The 17,709-nt window shown below is 36.6% G+C and overlaps 1 protein-coding gene across 1 annotated transcript in view; it reads left to right on the forward strand.

Moving 5' to 3' along the window:
- The window catches only part of SLC9A7 (solute carrier family 9 member A7), a 208,797-nt gene that overhangs the window by 160,957 nt on the left and 30,131 nt on the right, over positions 1 to 17,709 (forward strand). The window contains exons 13-14 of the mRNA XM_051984627.1: positions 5,213 to 5,272; positions 12,708 to 12,771. Of these exons, the coding sequence (XP_051840587.1) occupies positions 5,213 to 5,272; positions 12,708 to 12,771 (124 nt within the window). The remainder of the gene's footprint in view (positions 1 to 5,212; positions 5,273 to 12,707; positions 12,772 to 17,709) is intronic.

The raw sequence follows: 17,709 nt of genomic DNA on the forward strand, positions 1-17,709 counted from the left end.
TGCTCTATCCACTGTGTCACTTAGCTGCCCCCCAGGTAATTCCCTAAGTTTTAAGTTATAGAATGGTTACTACCTGCATTAGTAGAGCTTAGTTCTCCATTAAGAGTTCTCTATATAATTGAAATCCAAAATCTGGTTCAAAAAAAGTACCTGTCTCATAGGATTGTGGTGATATTCAAATGAGAAAACATTTTGCAAACTTTGAAGAATTATGTAACTATCAGTTATTGCTGATTACTAGAAAGATTACAAAGAAAATGTCTTTGCAGACTATCAGTAGGTTAGTCTATGTGCATTTATTATGCCCTTATTATGTACCAAGCACTGTGCTATTCACAGAGGAAACAGAAAGACAAAAGAAACAAAACACAATCCCTGCCTTCAAGGACTGATTATAAATTATAATGTAAATATCTAGATATATGGACTGTATGTACCAGTCTTGTTATCTCAGTCCTATTTAAGACTAACAATTGGGGTTTTCTTGAAAGAGATATTGAAGTAGTTTTCCATTTCCTTCTCCAGCTCATTTGTAGATGAGGAAATTAAGGCAGGGTTAAATAATTTGCTCAGGATTACATAGCTAGGAAATGTCTAAGGCCAGACTTCATCTTCCTGACTCCAGATCTGATGCTTTATCAACTGCACCACTCAGCTGCCCCATGTACAGCATAGATAATGGTTCCCCTAAAGGGGAAGGCTTTTGCAGCTGGGGGAATTAGGAAAGACTTCCTATAGAAGGTGAGATTTGATAGAAATGATAGAGGCAAAACATTTCCAAGCATGAAGGATAATCAATTTAAACAGAAAGAGAGCAGAAGATTGAGTCTCATTTTGATAAACAACAAGTAGGTCAATTTACTTGGATCATAGAAAATATAAAAGAGAGTAAAGTGTAAGAAGGCTGGAAAGGTAGGAAGGGACCGTATTTTGAAGAGATTTAAATAACAAGTCTTATTTTGTTATTTAAACATCTGTTTTAGATTGTTCTTGGGTCATCTTAACATATTCATTGCAGTAGCTTGTAATATATATTTTTTTATTTCCTAAGGGCATGTTGATAGCAAATAAATTCTCTAAAAAAAGGTATCATAAAATGGAATTATTGCACAGGAGACAGTAATATACAATAATTTTTTAATAATGAATAGAACGAATGTGTTTTCATCATTGACAATTATTTTTTAATATCTTTCTTCTTCAAACCATAAACTTAATATTTGTATAGTGACTTATTCCAAACCCAAACCCTTCTTCTCAAAGAATCTGCTCTTAGGCAGTTACACACCTAAATTTCTAGGACAACATTTAGTTTGACAATGTCTGGCTTTAAAAAATCATCCCTGGGACAAGGTTTGTGAGGAACAAGAGGAAAACTTTGTATTTGACTCTGGAAGTGATACGAAGTTATTGGGACTCAATGAATAAGAGAGGTTGATAAGTTAAGACCTACATTTTGTATAAAATCACCTTGGACAGCTGAATGGAGAATGGATTAGAGTGGGATAAGATATGAGGCAAGAGGACGATTTAGAAGGTTATGTATTCGATGCAGTGAAAGGGAACAAGGGACCTGAACTTTGATCTTTATATGAATGGAGAGAAGAGGACATGTATAGGAAATGTTGTAAAGGTACAAATGATAAGATTTGATAATGGCTTGTATATATGGTGTGAGTGAGAGTGAATAGTCAAAAATTAATTGAAGGCTATGGGCCGGAGAGGGGAGACATGGGGGAAGAGAGGATGTTCTCCACAGTAATAGAGAAGTTTGGAAGGGCGTGGTGATTGAAGGGAAGGAGGGGGAAAGAATGAGTTCTGTTTTGTAGATGCCTACAAGACAAGTTTTTCAAATATCCAAAAGATTGTTGGAGTTATGTGATTAGAACAGAAAAGAAACTAGGGCAAGATTTTTATATCTGAGAATCAATCTGCTTGTTGAGGATCATTATACTTGTTGAGAAGCTAATAAAGTCACCAAATGAACTAGTATAGAAGATGAAAGAAAAGGCCTAAAGCAGGTTTTAATAAAGAATATCAAATTTCCCAATTAAAATTTTCAAAGCACTTAGTAATGTTTTAAATTTGACAGTGAGAAAAATTATATTTGAGGACTTTTAAAGTTGGGCAGTTAATTGGCACAGTGGATAGAGTGCCAGGTCTACAATCAGGAAAATCTCTTCTTGTGTTCAAATATGGCCTCAGACACTTCCTAACTATGTGATTCTGGGAATTCATTTAACCCTATTTGCCTCAGTTTTCCCATCTGTAAAATGAACTAAAGAAGGAAATGGCAAACCATTCCAGTGTCCTTGCTAAGAAACCTCCAAATAGGGTCACAGAGAGTTGGATATGACTTAAAATCAACTAAACAGCAACAACAACAATTTCAAAGGTATTATTACTCCTCTTGATGACAAGGCAACCTCTTATTCCCAACTTTTCCTTAATAATACATATGCCTGCTTAGAGATGTAAAATCTCTTTTTGTTTCTAGACTCAGACTTGTAATTGTGGAAATAATTGTTTTCCCAGGCTTCGAATAGGATTAAAGTTTCTTTGCCTAGTGGTGCTTCAGAGTCTCAAAAATTGAAGTGGGCATTTGTTTCTGGCTTGTGTGGTTCCTTCCCATTTATTCCACAGGACACAATAATAGTCATTTATCATCTTTATTTTCATTCATGTGTTTATAGCTTATAACAACAGTTGTTCCAGATAATAGTTTGTTCCATATTAAATGGCTTTTTGGAGAGGATTCTCCAAGATCTTTATTTCTTATCAGTTCAGGCTATCTGGCAAACTCTCTTCCTATTATTCCAAAAGATACCTATTCAATCTTGTCCTTCCACAGGAAGTTTATTGTCAATAAGAGAATGGGAACCATGTGCAAACCCATCTCATTAAAAATGAGTTGTTACTTTCATGCCAATCTGAAAGGAGAATATTGCCAACTTTTGACTATTTAGGATACTTCAGAAAAACTTTGCTGGAGAATTGATGAGCAAGAAATGCTTATAAATAATTCACTGTGTTTATTAAAAATACATATATAAGTATTTAACAAATTGATTCTTATTTTGAAAAGGCAAAAATATCAATTTATAAAAATTGTTTCAAAAGCAAGTTCATTGTGACCATATATGAAGAAAGGATGGTTTTGATTGCTTCAAATTGATGCACAAAGTTCCTGAAATTCACTGTCATATCATGAAACTTTGGCAAGGAAAAGGAAATGCTTCTTTTTTCTCACTCTCCTGACTGCCCTATGGTGGAAAGTTAATGAAGAATGAGATAATAAAAATTATTCCAAGAGTAGCCAGAATAGCAGAGAGAAGAAACTGAAAGTCCGCATGCTCTATCCACCACCTCCTGAAAAATCAACAGTTAGTACTGTCTCTCACTCTCTTGCTCACTCTTGTTTTCTCACTCGTTCTTTCTCCCCCCTTTCCTTTTTTCTTTTCCAATCCCTATCTCCACTCTCTCTTTTATCCTCTCCTCCCTTCTTTCCCTACTTTTTCTCCTCTAGCTTTCCTCTCTACTCTTTCTTTCTCTCCTTTTTCCTTTCCTCCCTTCCTCTTTCCTTTCCCCTTTATTTTCTTCTCCCATCACTATATTCACTCTCCTTTTTTCTCTCCCTTTCCCTTTCTCGCTTTTCTCTCATCTCCTTTCTCACTTTCTCCCTTTCCTCTATTCTCTCCCTTTCTCCATTCCTCTTTTCCTTCTTTCCCTCTCTTCTCTCCTTTCCGATCTTCCCTCTCCATACTTTTATTTTTCTTTTTCCCCTTCCTCTCTTCCCTTCTACTTCTTCTATGTTCTGCTAAAAGGAGCATAATTTTAATATTAGCTAAGATGTGTATGTTTTGAATATGGAAAAAGAGGCAGGCTTTAATGTTATAATCCAGAGACACCAAGACTTATGTGATATAATGGTTTTTTGACTAATTGAACAGAGAGATTAAAAAAATCTCAAGGAGCAGATAAACTTTGTAAACAATCCAGGCATTTGGAGCCAATAGGCTTATTATGCAATAAGTTGCATTTTTGATAATTTTTTAAAGTAAAGTTTAAAGGTGTCACAAATACTGGTGCTCAGGAGCAGCACTGGGTATTTTTCTTGCTTTATATCTTGATTGTAGGAAGTGACAGTAATCAAGACTTCAGATCATTTTTAAAAGTGCCATGTTGTTGGCTTGAAGTTGAATTAGATTAGCCTTCCATCAGAAGCCCTCTGTCACTTTTCTCCTTCACATTGCCTAAGGGAGGCATGAGAGTGGTAACAGTGACTATTACTTGGCACTATAATGAGAATCTTGGGCATTCATTTTTCATAGCCCAGTGAGGAGTGATGGCAAGAGCCCTGGATTTGGAATCAGAAGAATTAAATTTGAGTTCAGCTTCTTTAATTTACTTACTATGTAATCTTTGCCAGTAGCTGAAATTCACTGATCCTTAATTTTCTTCTCAACAAAATAAGGATGTTAATGTTGGCACTATCTGTCTGACAGGTTTGTTTATAAATGAACTAATGTAAATTCTTAAAGCGCTATTTTATAAATGCAGTCTGCTGCATATAATTGCAAATAAAGTCCATCCATTTGTCCATATGGCTCAAGAGAAGAAAAAAGAAACCAAATCACTATATTTAAAAGACCATATAGTGAGTGGAGAAAAGAACAGAAATAAAATAAAATTAAGTGTTAGAGCCTGTGAGATTTAGTTGTCTTTTTCAAAAAGGGCAGAAGGCTGTATCTTCATAAATGTTGCCAGAATCTTTCAATAAATCTTGTTCTAATTAAATAGTAAAACCAGTTCAAATTCATGTTTCCTTTGAAAACGTATGTGCTATGTAATTAACTTTTAACATTGCATTTTTGGTGCAAGTATACCTCATTTTATGCAATCAAATACATTCTAGAAAAGTCTATTATAAATCAGATTGTTTTTAATATATCAAAAAATATCTTCCCATTCTATCTTTAGCTAACCTTCATCTGGCAGTTACATACATTTAAATTTCTGTGTGTCTTAACTTTCTGCTCAGTGCTTAAAAATCCATTGTAATCACCCCCTCATTTATTTATTTGCATATGGACTTTCATGTTGATTTTCTTAAATTAAAGCACACCCGAATTGGTGTGGACATTTTGCCAAGAAACCCATCCAATTTGATCTGTTCCTATCATGCTTACATTCCATTCTTGTACTATACCAGAGTCGGTGTCCAGGATCCATCAGAAGAGGATCTCAGTGAAACCCGCTGGAGGTATTTCAGGTGACATGATGAGTTTTTTTGCATCATAACATTTAACCTGGGGCTTGGCTTTTCAAGTCTTTCTAATCCAAGGTTTCTTTTTTTTTTACAAGATCCTTCTCACTTTCTCTTACTCCCTCTTCTCCCTCTTTTCCTCTCTTTGTCATATTAAGAGCAAAAAGTGTTATGTTAATCCTAATCCACAGTTTTGCTTCAAATAAACTAAATAAATATTATTTCCAGGATTCTTTTCCCCCCCCCCAACATGATGAAGAGTTCCATTATTATCACACACGGGTCAGAATTAGCTGGTTTTCCCTTATGAAACTTTGGTGAGTTTAGGCACCTTCAGAAATCCAGTTGGATCTTCTAAAATCATTTTTAACTTAGCAGTGAACTGAGCTGAGCTTTCCCATTTCAGTGAGAATTGACTGATGCAAAAAAAATGGATTGAATCTTAACTGAACGCCAACTTTGTCTTATGGTTTGCATTTTGTTATTTCTTTGTTGTCTTCTTTCTTATCTTCATGAATCCACATATTAAAAACAAACCATAAACAGCTGACTAGAACTCACTCTCAGAAGTCTCTCATCATTTCAGCTTATAAATTTCCACCCGAAGTGTGCTTCAACTGTCAGGGCCATAGCAATGGGAAGGATAGCTGTAATGTTTCTTCCCTTCTTCCTTTTTAATGCATTCCATCTTGCTATTCTGGATCTCCTTGCTTATAGAAGAAGCTACCTGAGAAAATGTGGTTATTTTTGATGTTGCTAAACTATCTCCCCCAGTAGGCAGCAGTGAAGTAGGTGTTAATCTGTCTGTCATGAAGATGGCTCTCTAAAATGGTTTTGTGTTTTTTCTCTGAGAAGTGTGCAGTGGTGACCACAGAGAGTTCATTCAGAACCAGTGTAGTATTTAAATTGCTTCTTTTATCAAACAATTATTTTTATTCCTTTGCTGTTCTGACTTCAGACATCAGTTCGGTTTGGGGAAACCATGCCTCAAAAGAAAAAAAAAAACTTACCATCGTGGGTAAATTCATTCTTTTCATCAGATTTATAAATCCAGATACTTAGATTCAGAACATTTTAAACCTGGGAACCTTTAGAGATCATTGAGCCTAAAGCATCTTTCATCTCCCTTCCAGTCTTTTTTTTTAAATCATCATGTAAATATTAAGTTAAGAAAGCTAAACTTTAGGAATCATTGGCATTTACAAAAAGCTTCCAAGTTTATCCACTACATAATGAAACCTTGAGCAGACCTCCACAATCACATTTTAAAAAATGAGTTATTAAGATCATTCTCCATGTCCTCCCAATAAATGAAAAGTAAATTTTCAGTGCATTTTGTATGCTTATCATGCAATATGCTTTCTAGGTAATGCGCAGATTCCACACTAAATTGATAGAAAAACTGACATTTAGGACTGTGTTAAAAGGAGTCTATAAATATCTCGAGGTATTTTGTTCAGGAATGAAATCACTTTTGCCCAGTGGATTATTTTTCCAGCTGAAATCTGCTTAAATTTTGACCTGGTTTTGGTTTTGTTGTTTTTTTTTTTTTCCTTTTGGTAATAAAGCTCCTTTCTACCTTTATTTTCTCCCCTAATGAAGAGAAAAATAATCAGGAGCTGTTTATTCTGGGAGAAAAAGTTCTTTCCTGGTGCTCTGATGAGATTAACTTTAACCTATCAGGAGATTTGCTGAAGTGTTTCAGAATAATAAAACTCAGTGTAAAGTTTCAGATTATTGTAAATTGCTAGCTGGGGAGAAATCATTATGGCAGACAAGGTCACAAAGAAGTAAATGGTTTCTGTGGACAACTCATCCAGAATTATGGTACTAGCATGTTACTAAATGGAAAATTAGAAAATACAAACACTCAGGAATATTATATAAATACTTAGTATTCACTATTGCCCAGTATCAAAGCAGACACACCAAAGTAAGCATCCTGGCAAATAGATTTTCCTCCTGCTCTGCAAGGATAATTTGATTCAGCCACAGGGACTGAATTATATTGCTTTCCTGACCTCTCAATCCCTCCAAACTGTTTACACAAGTAAAACTGGATAAGTAAACCACAAGGAACTCTAAAAGAAAAAAATCCTGGTAAAGGAGCATGTGTGAAAAGGAGGATGGGTAAATCCTATCCTTTTATTTTGTCTTGGTGAAGTGGGGATAGTAAGAACTGATAGTAAGGATAAAAACTTCAGATCTTTGCTTTGAAACCAATTATTAGAATCTTTACCCTTTGTCTCTGACCCCACTGACTCCCAAAATACTACCCTCCCCAAAAGCATTTATCCTAGACATTTATCCCTGTTCACTTTATTCTAGGGCAAGGCAAGGCATCAGGGCTAGAGTAGTCACAAGAGTCCAGCAAAGCTTGGGGCATCCCAAGGTCGAGACTGGCTTAAGCTGCTTTTAGAGTCGGCCTGGGCTGAGAAGGCTATTGATAACAAATGTACATGGTTGGTATCAGAAGTTAGCCACATACTCATTCATTCAACGAACGTTACTGTTTGCTAAGCAAACACTGATCCCCAAGAGATGCAACAAAACCAAAACAGGCCTTGCCTTTAAGGACTTTAAAATTTAGGTAAATAAAATGTGTGCATAAGAGGTGTTGAAAGAGGCAGTGAGTAAGTAGCTAGCCTAATAGCCAGCAAGTCCTGGGTTCAAGTTCTGCCTCTTAGCCTAGCTGTTTAATCACAATGTCTCATTGCCCTAGGCTGGTCTCTAAGGTCACAAATTTCTGGGAAGGAACCTACATTGATAGAGATTTCCTCAGCCAGGAAGTCTCTTAATTGTGAAATCAAAGGTCCATCTCTAATTCAATAATATTGAAATATATATAAAGTAATTTTAGGGGCATAGGAAATGACACTAGCTATGAAAGAGCCAAGAATCTGTGAAAGGAGGTGGCAACTGAGCTGAGCTTTGTAGGTATGCTGTGAGACAGAGATGAAAAGGGAGGAAGGCATTCTGGGCAAGAAGGACAACCTGTGCAAATTAGCAGAGACATGAAATGGCATCCTGTGTGTGCAAGGGCCAGTTAGTCAGAAAGAGAATTAATAAGCAATTAGCTTAGGAAAATACATTAGGACCAGGCTCTCAAGGACTTTAAAAGCTGCACAAAAGAGTTCAGATTAGGTTTTAGGGGCAAGAAGGAGGCTTCTTAAGCAAAAGAGTAAAGTGGTTTGAGCTGAGCTTTGGGAATATCAATTTGGCAACTTGTGTGTGGTGAAAGGTGAAGTTTGGAAGGAAAAAGGAAGGTCAAAAAGCAAGGAAATTTCAGGAAAAGTCAGACAAAGTATAGACAACCATGAACAGCAAGCATTTGCAAGGGGCTGGCTATGGTAAAATTTTGATGAACTGTGAACCAGCTAGCTAGATTTCCTCTTTCTCCCTTTCTCTGAATTCTTCCATGAAAGAGAAAAAAAAAATTACAAGAAACAAAATGTATATCGGGAATTTGACCATATTCCAGATCCACAAAAATTCTACCTAAACTCTTTATACAATCATCTCCAGGTTTGTGTGCACTGATGGTGCTGGTCCTGGAGTCCTGCAAGTTGTGTTTGATATACTGTTCACTAAGGTGGGAATAGAGATGGAAGGCATTTGGAAACTTTCAACAATAAAGATTGTTGGATTAAATTGAAATTTCTAATGAACTAAGGAGTAAACTCTTGTTCTTTAATATTTTAATTAATCAAGGTTTTACTGTTTTGACTAAGAGACTTAGAAAGAAAGAAGGAAGTGGGGAGAGGGGAAGGGAGGGAAGAAGGAAGGAAAAGACAGAGGAAGAAGGAAAGAGGATGAAAGAAAGGGAAAAGGAAAAGAGGAAGGAAGAGAAGGAAAAAAAAGAGAGGATAGAAGAAAAGGAGAGGAGACAGAAGGAAAGAAAGGAGGGGAGCAAACATTTATTAATATCTAGCGTTTGCCAAGCACTGAGTTCTAAATATCATCTCACTGGATCTTCACAACAATCCTGGGAGTTAGATGCTATTATTCCTACTTTACAGTAAAAGTAAAGCAGAAAAAATCATATAACTAGTAAATGTCTGAGATTAGATTTGAATTTAGGTCTTCTTGAGAGTTGAATTTAGGTGACATATGGGTTTTAATCCTAACTTTTTCTCATTCCCCTTGGACAGATCCCTTAAACTCCCTGGGCCTAAGATTCCTCTTCTGTAAAATAACATCTATTTTCAGCTCTCATTTTGTGATCCTATGAATTTTATCTTTTCAGGATCTCAGTAGAATTTGTAGGGAGGTCCTTTAGTAGAGAGCTTTAATTTGATTGGGAGTAAGATTGATACTCAACTTAGAAAGAAATGATGCTTCAGAATTATATGCCTGACTATATCAATAACTTGTATTGATTATAGTTGCTTCAAAGATAGACTTGATTGAGTAAACATGTTTTCAATATGACTGCATTAAGGTTGTTGAAGTTATGCAGGGCCTAATTTGGCATAGATTTACTGCCAACGAGTTTTATCATTCTATTAATGTGCCCCTTTTCCCTAATGTAATATTTGCATTCGAGACCTATAGGGACTGGTGGTAAGGTCTGGTTTTGCTCCTTCTTGCTTGAGTAAATTCCACTGAAGTTTCCAGAATTGAATGAAAACAGTCAAGACTGACTCTTAATATGATTCAGGAGTGGAGTAGGGGCAGTGTGATAGTGTGTGTTTTAGTCCTTTTATTAACAGATTAGTGAACAGGAAGTAGTCTAAATGGAAGGGGGTGGTATTTGGCAACTTTTACAGTATTCAATAATATTTTTTCCCCATTTAGTAAAGGACTTACTCAGGCAGGCTTTTTTTTTTATCTCTTACCTATAAGCTTACCATCTCAACTGTGCTGAAAAAGGAAATTTATTTTATCTTAGACATCACAGAAATCACTTGTAAAGGTTAAGAAGTTTGGGAGTTTCTCCCCCGCCTTCCCCCACTCAAAATAAGCTGTACAGAATAGAGAGATTGTTACTGGCAAATCCAAACGGCTATGTTCTTGGCTGTACTGCAACTAACAGACATGCCCTTCAGATCACATAATCTGTTGCAGCGATTTCCACAATAGCCTCTCTGTGGTCAGACCAAGACTTGCTTGTTCACCTGGCATTCTGCTGGGCAATTTGAGTGATTCTCTAGGGTAACCAGGCTCTCTGCTACTGTATCCCTGCACCTGGTGCCTAGAAGATAATCAAAGTAAATTAATCCAGAGCACAATGGCTTGAAGCCTCCCAATGAACGGGGGCTGATATTGGCTCCATAGCTAGGTATCTTATAATTGCTTGTAGTACATTTGAGCAGAGGGCTTTTATCTCTCTAATTTCCATTAAAGGGTTCTAAGTATAGTTTTCTTATGTCTGTAAGAGCGACAGTATGATTGAATGTGCTGCCCTCCCTGAGGTCACTTCTGTACAGCAGGTGTTTTTAGATCCTAGTGTTAAAACCATTGGAATTTGGCTGCTGCTTCTCTAGACAGTTCTGTGACCCTAGATTGGATTGTTCCTGCATTAGAGAGCCACCCATGCTCTCCCTCTCTTCTTATTTTCCTAAAGGCTCAGTCTGCACACAAATGGATAGAGTTTAATCCCTGACTCTAAGCTATATCCAAATACACCGAGTCTCTTTGATAACAAGCTATAATAGAAAACCACCTCCAAGTACTGCAGGAAAGTTCATCAGATTTGAGGCATCTGTATCTGCAAAGGTCCAACCATTGTTAGGAAATCTGATAACTTAGTGCTCAGTTTCTTAAACTGTTATTCATTACCCCCTATAGGGTCTCATAACTGAATGTGGGGATTGTGAAATATTGTAAATATTTGATTTGTATATCTGTTTTATATACCTATGTATGTGAGATCATGTAAAAATTTCTTGGGTAAAAAGGGGCTGTGAGTGGGAAAAGTTTAAGTAGCCCTGCCTTAGTGGTTTTAATATATAATTACATCTGCTTCAGAAGGTAGCAGGCAATTCTTTCCCTTTGCCCTCTACATGCTCCTTTCTTAGTTTCTTTTATCTCAAAGTAATTCAATTAATGGCAGCTGGAACTTAGGGTAGAAAAGGAAATTTGGGTCTGTAGAAGTATATTGAGCTAATGTTACAACTTTTGTAATCTCTTTTTCATGTCCTTTCTTTGTACCCTGAATGCTCTGAGTATAAAAGTATCTAGGAGCATACAAGTGGCAGTAGTGAAAATATCCCTACCTGCCTATGAGTCTGTGGCACCCATGTTAATTCAGGGTATCAGATTCTTATTCTGACCGAAGTCAGCTTCCATTCTATCCTTTCCTTCCACAGTAATGCATTCCCATTTCAAGTTAGATTTTCCTCCTGTCCCCTTTCCTAGTTTTGATAAGAATTGATAAGGAGAAGGAACTTTGATGAGTAATCATCACAGTTTTGTCCCTTGCTCCTCTCTACCTCAGCACTTCTTCATGTTATCTTTGCCATATTTCTCCTCAGAATGAAGTAGGATAAAAGGCTTGGGGTAAGTAAGAAAAATGAAAAGTTGGTGTTTAAATATTATCCCCACTGAGTCTGTGAAATTAGTTAAAAAGGTGAAACAATATGGTACAGTGAAAAGAGTTCTCAATTTGGAATCAAAGGACCTTTCCCCTTTATCAAATGTATGACTTTGGCCATGTCTTGTGGTTCCTAATCTAGAAAATGAGGAAGTGGAACTACATGACTTCCAAGGTCCCTAATAGCTCTAAATATAAAAGTCTATGATCCTATGACAGTCATCATAGCAATCTTTTTTTCAGTAATTGGGGAAGGTGGAATTTATTGTTCTCATTGTTTTAAATGCCATTGATTTTAATTTTTAGTCACATTATTCAGAAGCCTTTATTCTTGATGCTATAATTCCACCCATTGTGTTAGATAACTAAGTTTACTTTACCTTTCCACTCTGTTTTGTGGATACCAGCATATTAAGACTTCCTGAGGAATTTAGACTTTACTCATCATCCTTTGCTGGTCTCCAGTGTGGCAGTTCTGGACAGGAAGGGAAATTAGCTGGAAAGGCATGGAGACAGCAGAAGCAAAGATAAACCTTTGAACCAGGATTCAAATCCTACATAGGACTCATCTGAAGGGGAATAAAACTGTCTGCCATACAAGTGTCACAAATTTTGAGTTATTGAATTTCAGCAGTGTACCAACTCAGCATGGACACCACACAAGGTACCTTCTGTCAACAAGGCCTTACCTTCTAGGAAGGGAATGGTGTGCTTTCTCTCTCTTTCTCTCTCTCAATTTTTTTCCCCAAATGACTCTTGCATGAAAGCTTTCTTGTCCTTTTAGCTAACTGCTCAGGCTGCTTTGGGAAGGTGATTGACATCTTGGTTACATTCAAACTAAAGTGCTTGCCACCATCTAAACATGTTTTGTGTTTTCTATTATTTTTCCCCCTGGCATGGCTACAGAGTTGGAGTTGATCCAGATCAAGACCCACCACCCAGCAATGACAGCTTTCAAGTCTTACAGGGGGTAAGTCAGCAATAACTTTTCTTCCTTCCCTCCCAGGGAGACAACCAGCTGTCAGAAAGTGAGAGGAGAAAAATGAGATATTCATGCTCTATTACTCATTTACCAGCTATACCTGATTTCCTGAGTTGTTTTCCCTCCCTGCCCACTTCAGTGTTGAGTATACACTTCCACAATGATTGAAGTGAGAGAGAAGAGCGTTTATAGTTTATCAATAGAGACTGTAGCTCCTGGGTACAAGGTTTGGCTTAAATTCATAAATGTGAATTAGTTTCTTGAACCAGTTATGCATATGTTGCCAGTAAAACTGGGTAGTGTGTACTTCCTTTAAATCAGGAGTTTTTAACGAGTGGTCTATGCCTGGCAGGGAAGAGGGGAAAAAACCTGGAGTTAGGAATATTTGGGTTGAAATCCGGCCTAAGACACTTCCTAACTGTGTGACCCTGAACAAATCCCTTATCTTCTATCTACCTCAGTTTCTTCATCTGTAAAATGGGGACAGTTAGGAAATTTCCTAATGTGTTTTTCTTTTAACCTTAAAGTACTACATAAACACTAATTATTATTAACATCTAATTTAAATTTATGTATTTAATTTTATTATGTGTTTAAAAAAAAAAAAAACATTGTTCTGAGAAAGGATCCATATGCTACATCAGATTTCCATCAGAGTCCATGAAAAGAAGCTAAGAATCCTAATCTAAATGGTGCCTTTCCCTGGAATTAGCTTTGCATTAAAATTATCCCTGCATTCAAAGTATTTGAGATTTCTTAGACCCATTTCAATGCTTCCATTTCATAAATCAGGTTGAACTGGAGAATATAGTGCCTGAATTTTTTTTCTTTTTAAATCTCTACTATTGTCTTTTCCAACTTGAATTGGGTGGGTTTCATTCACATTGAGATGGTGAATGGTGCACACTGATTTACTAACAGAGAAGGTTATGTGCGACTTGGAAGTCAACTGCAGGCCCCCTGCCTAGGACCATAAAACTAATATGTGGAGCATTTGAACATAAAGGGAAACCTTTTCAAGTGGGAGCTTCAGCAGTAATTTGGAGTCTGTGTGAATCATACCCCCTCCCAAACTTTGCACTGCATTTGGAGATTATGCTGAAATTGGCCACTTGTGGCCCAAAAGAATTGATTTAAGAACACTTGTTTTCAAAGATTCTTTTGAAAAGCTGCCCTTTTGCTCTTTGGCTCTGATTTAGGACTTTAGAAAGGGAGAGAAAAGGCCTGCACCTGGAAGATCATTTAATTGCGGGGAATAGAAGACTTTACATTGTCTTCCAGGGGAATCTTACACATAAGAATTCCTTTCAAGGAAGTTTCTTTTGCCTTTCTTTGTATCCCCAATACTTAACACCCTGTCTAGCAATACTGGACACTTAATAAATCTGACCTACTAATTTTTTTGAAAAGAATTTCATCTTGCATATGGAAAATAACCACAAAGTTTTGCAAAATAGAAAGTTAAAGTTCCTTTTAAAGGTCTCCATTTGGGAAAGTTTTTCTGAGAATACCGGTTAAGAGTCAACTGAAAAGCCAGAGGCTTTGAACACTATTCTAAAAAGCCCTAAGAAAACAGTGCAGTCCCTTTGCTATTTTCTGGAGGGAAATTTATTCTTTTGGAGTTCAAATGGCTGAATTCACTGCACAGTCTATCCAGTAGGCTTTTAATAAGTATAACTGGTAAGGTATCACAAGTTTTAAAACTGGAGACATTTGAGAGGCAGTGGATTCTCAGTTCTATATAAAATAATAACTTTAATATTAAAGTGAATAAAGCCCATTTTATTTCTCCACCAGAAGTTCCAGAAACTTTTTTTCATTAGTGCTGCTTTAAGCACCAGCTGTGTGCAGGAAGCATTGTAGTTGAACTTGTATTAGGAGCTTCCTACAACTTGCATTCTGTTCAGCACATATATATTGAGGCCCCCCATGTACAAAGATTTACTTTTAAACTTTCCCCATTACTATGCTAGGCTAATTAACTGACTTATTTGTCATCAGTTTCCTATAGTTCTGAATATCATTCTCCCATTCCACCTTCAATTTCCTACCAATGTTGGAATTTGTTGAGGTCAGGCACAATCAGAGTTAGCAGCTCTAATAGTAATTAATTATTTGCATTGTGAAAATTCTTCTGAGTTTCTTCTGTGGCTATTATGAAGGGAGGTATTCCTGGACCACAGATAACAAACAAAGGTCTTTTAGCAAAGCCCCGAGTCTAGCACCCACCTAACATGGCCATGATAGAAGCTCAGCTCTTCTGGAGCAGGTTGTATAGGGGAAAAGAGAGAAGTTGACTTTGAATCTCACTCCTTCCCAGCCTTTCTTAGGAAGAGATTTACAATTGGTTATAATTCATCCTCAGTGTTCTAGTTTTTCTTAAGTAGTAGGAAAACATTGATCCTAAGTATGATTAAAACATGGAAACAAATTGATTCCCCTGCCTTGAAAGGATCCCTGAGTGCTGTGCCTTTGAACATATCATTAACATTATAGGATCAATGGCCATGGCCCTTGCAGAGAGCAGGGAAAATCAAAATATCTGCCTTTCATCTGAATAGAAAAGGGCCAGTTCCCTTTGCCATGTAGCATCTGAATATATTCTTCCTGTTTTGTTTTGTTTTTTAAATCATTCTTGTAGAGGAAAACATTTATCGTTTGCTGCTTACAGGATTTTCCTCTCAAGTTTAAGAAATTCAGGTTATAAACAGGGGTCACTGCCAGAGAAAAGTATTAGCTCATTTGGGAGGAGAAAATGAACTGTTGGCTAGAATATGTGATTGCCCATAAGAGAAGCACAAAAATAATGTAGGCAAGATTTGAGCCTCACCTCCCTAGCAGCTCTGATTCATTTTTTTAAAAAATCTCATTTGCTTTGTTTCCTTGAACTGGCTTAGGGAGGACTCTATGCAACCAAAACAAAGGTCAGCTGAAGCCCAGCTGCCTCTATCATGGAAGTGTTGTCTCTGTCCCAGGAAGGAGTAGATTTTTAATACTTAACACGTCTGAGATTTATGCTGGCTGCAACTCCTGACACATCATTCATTTCCTTCCCCAAGTTCCTTTCGGTTTTATTCATTGATGTAGCAGCTTATTTTAGCAGCTACATGGCTAGACTCTGAAACTTATCTAAGTGGATCATATTAGGACTAGCCCCAAGAAAGCTTTTGACTTGAGGCAGGATGCCAACATACCCCAGAGGAGAAAAAAACTAGATTCCCACAGTCGGGTCATGTGTATGTGTTTAGTGAAAAAATCCTTCAGAAAATTTAAACTTTCATAGTGAGGTTGACCTTCAAAGTAAAGAAGGCATCTCTCTGCTTGTTCTGACCCTCAACATAGAGCTGCTTTCTCTGAAATTTTTCCTTCTTCACTGATAGCCTTAACTGACAGTTAACTTAAATTGGGTTTTCCTTCTTATCTTCATGAAAGAATCCAATCCTCTATGTCCTGAACTTGTCAGTAATCATTTATTGAGGACCTACTATGTTCCAAGCATTGTACTATGCCCTGATGATACAGAGGCAAAAAGCAGTCCTTTAAGCCTTTCAGAAACTCACAATCTCATGAGGGAGACAACATGCAAACAATAATGTACAACCAAGCTATATAGATAAACAGGTAATAATTAACAGGGAAGTACTTGAATTTGTAGAAAACTAGAGAAATCAGAAGGCAGAACTGAAAACACATCCCAGACATGGGAAACAGCCAGTGAAAATCCCTTTTACCTGGACAGCCAATGGGACTAACTTTTATACTTTTTCTCTTCTTTCCACACCAACTTTGCACCCTGCCCCATAGAAGTTACTGCCACTCTTTGTTTTTGTTTTGTTTTTTTCTTAGTCCTTATCCTGCTGTATTCTTTTCTTCCTGTGCCTTCTGCCATAGACTAACTCTCATAGAACTTGTAATTTTCCTTCAATTGATGGTACAATAGTTTCTAAGTAGAGTTCTATTTAAATCCATTCATGTAAAATACAGAAGTATGAATCTTTTTAGCTTTTCTTCACAAAGTAGTAAATAAGTATTCCATTAGAGGCAAATAAGTGATAGAAGCTGATTTGGAACCATATCAAATAATTGGGATGAAGGCCTCTGGTTTTAGCTAACAGACTAGATAGAAAAACTGGGGATAGAGCAACAAGCCTCTTATTTGAGGTGACCTAAAGTATTCATCGGTGTTGGTTAGTTTTGCTGAGCTACTTTCTCTCCTCCCTCCCCATCTAACCTTTTTTTTTTTTTTAAACAAAGAATAGTTCACTGAAAGGATAGAAAGGACAGATATATTTGGAAATTAAGATTATGTTCTAAAACAAAAGATATCAAAGAAATAAAAAACAATTATTTATATATACACACACACACACACATCTGACTTTGCAATAGGATAAGACAAATCTCTATCCAAAATATATATTTTGTTTCTTGCATCCTAAGTACCAAGTGCTGTGCCTGTAAATTAGGACTTTACTAAATGTAAATTGTTGGTTGGTTGGTTGATTGGTTCATGAGCATCCTATGAAGAGGAATGGTGAGTAATCATTGCCCAACCTTCCAGAGCAAAGATTCTCAGAATGTTATGTTATGGATTGGATTCCTTTAGCAGTCTGTTTAAGCCTGTGGATCATTTCTCAAAAGAAAATTTTTAAAAATTCAGAAATGCCAAATTGTAGTTAGAGATTCATAAAAATAAAGATGTCATTTTTTTCTTATCCAAGTTTATAGTACCCCTCCCCTGAGCTATTATTTATTATTTTAAGAACCACTACTTTTCTTTCTTTCTTTTTAAAATTTATTATAGCTTTTTATTTACAAGTTATATGCATGGGTAATTTTACAGCATTGACAATTGCCAAACCTTTTGTTCCAATTTTTCCCCTCCTTTCCCTCACCCCCTCCCCCAGATGGCAGATTGACCAATAC

This window comes from Antechinus flavipes, chromosome 3 (genome assembly GCF_016432865.1).
Source record: "Antechinus flavipes isolate AdamAnt ecotype Samford, QLD, Australia chromosome 3, AdamAnt_v2, whole genome shotgun sequence".
Lineage (NCBI taxonomy): Eukaryota > Metazoa > Chordata > Mammalia > Dasyuromorphia > Dasyuridae > Antechinus > Antechinus flavipes.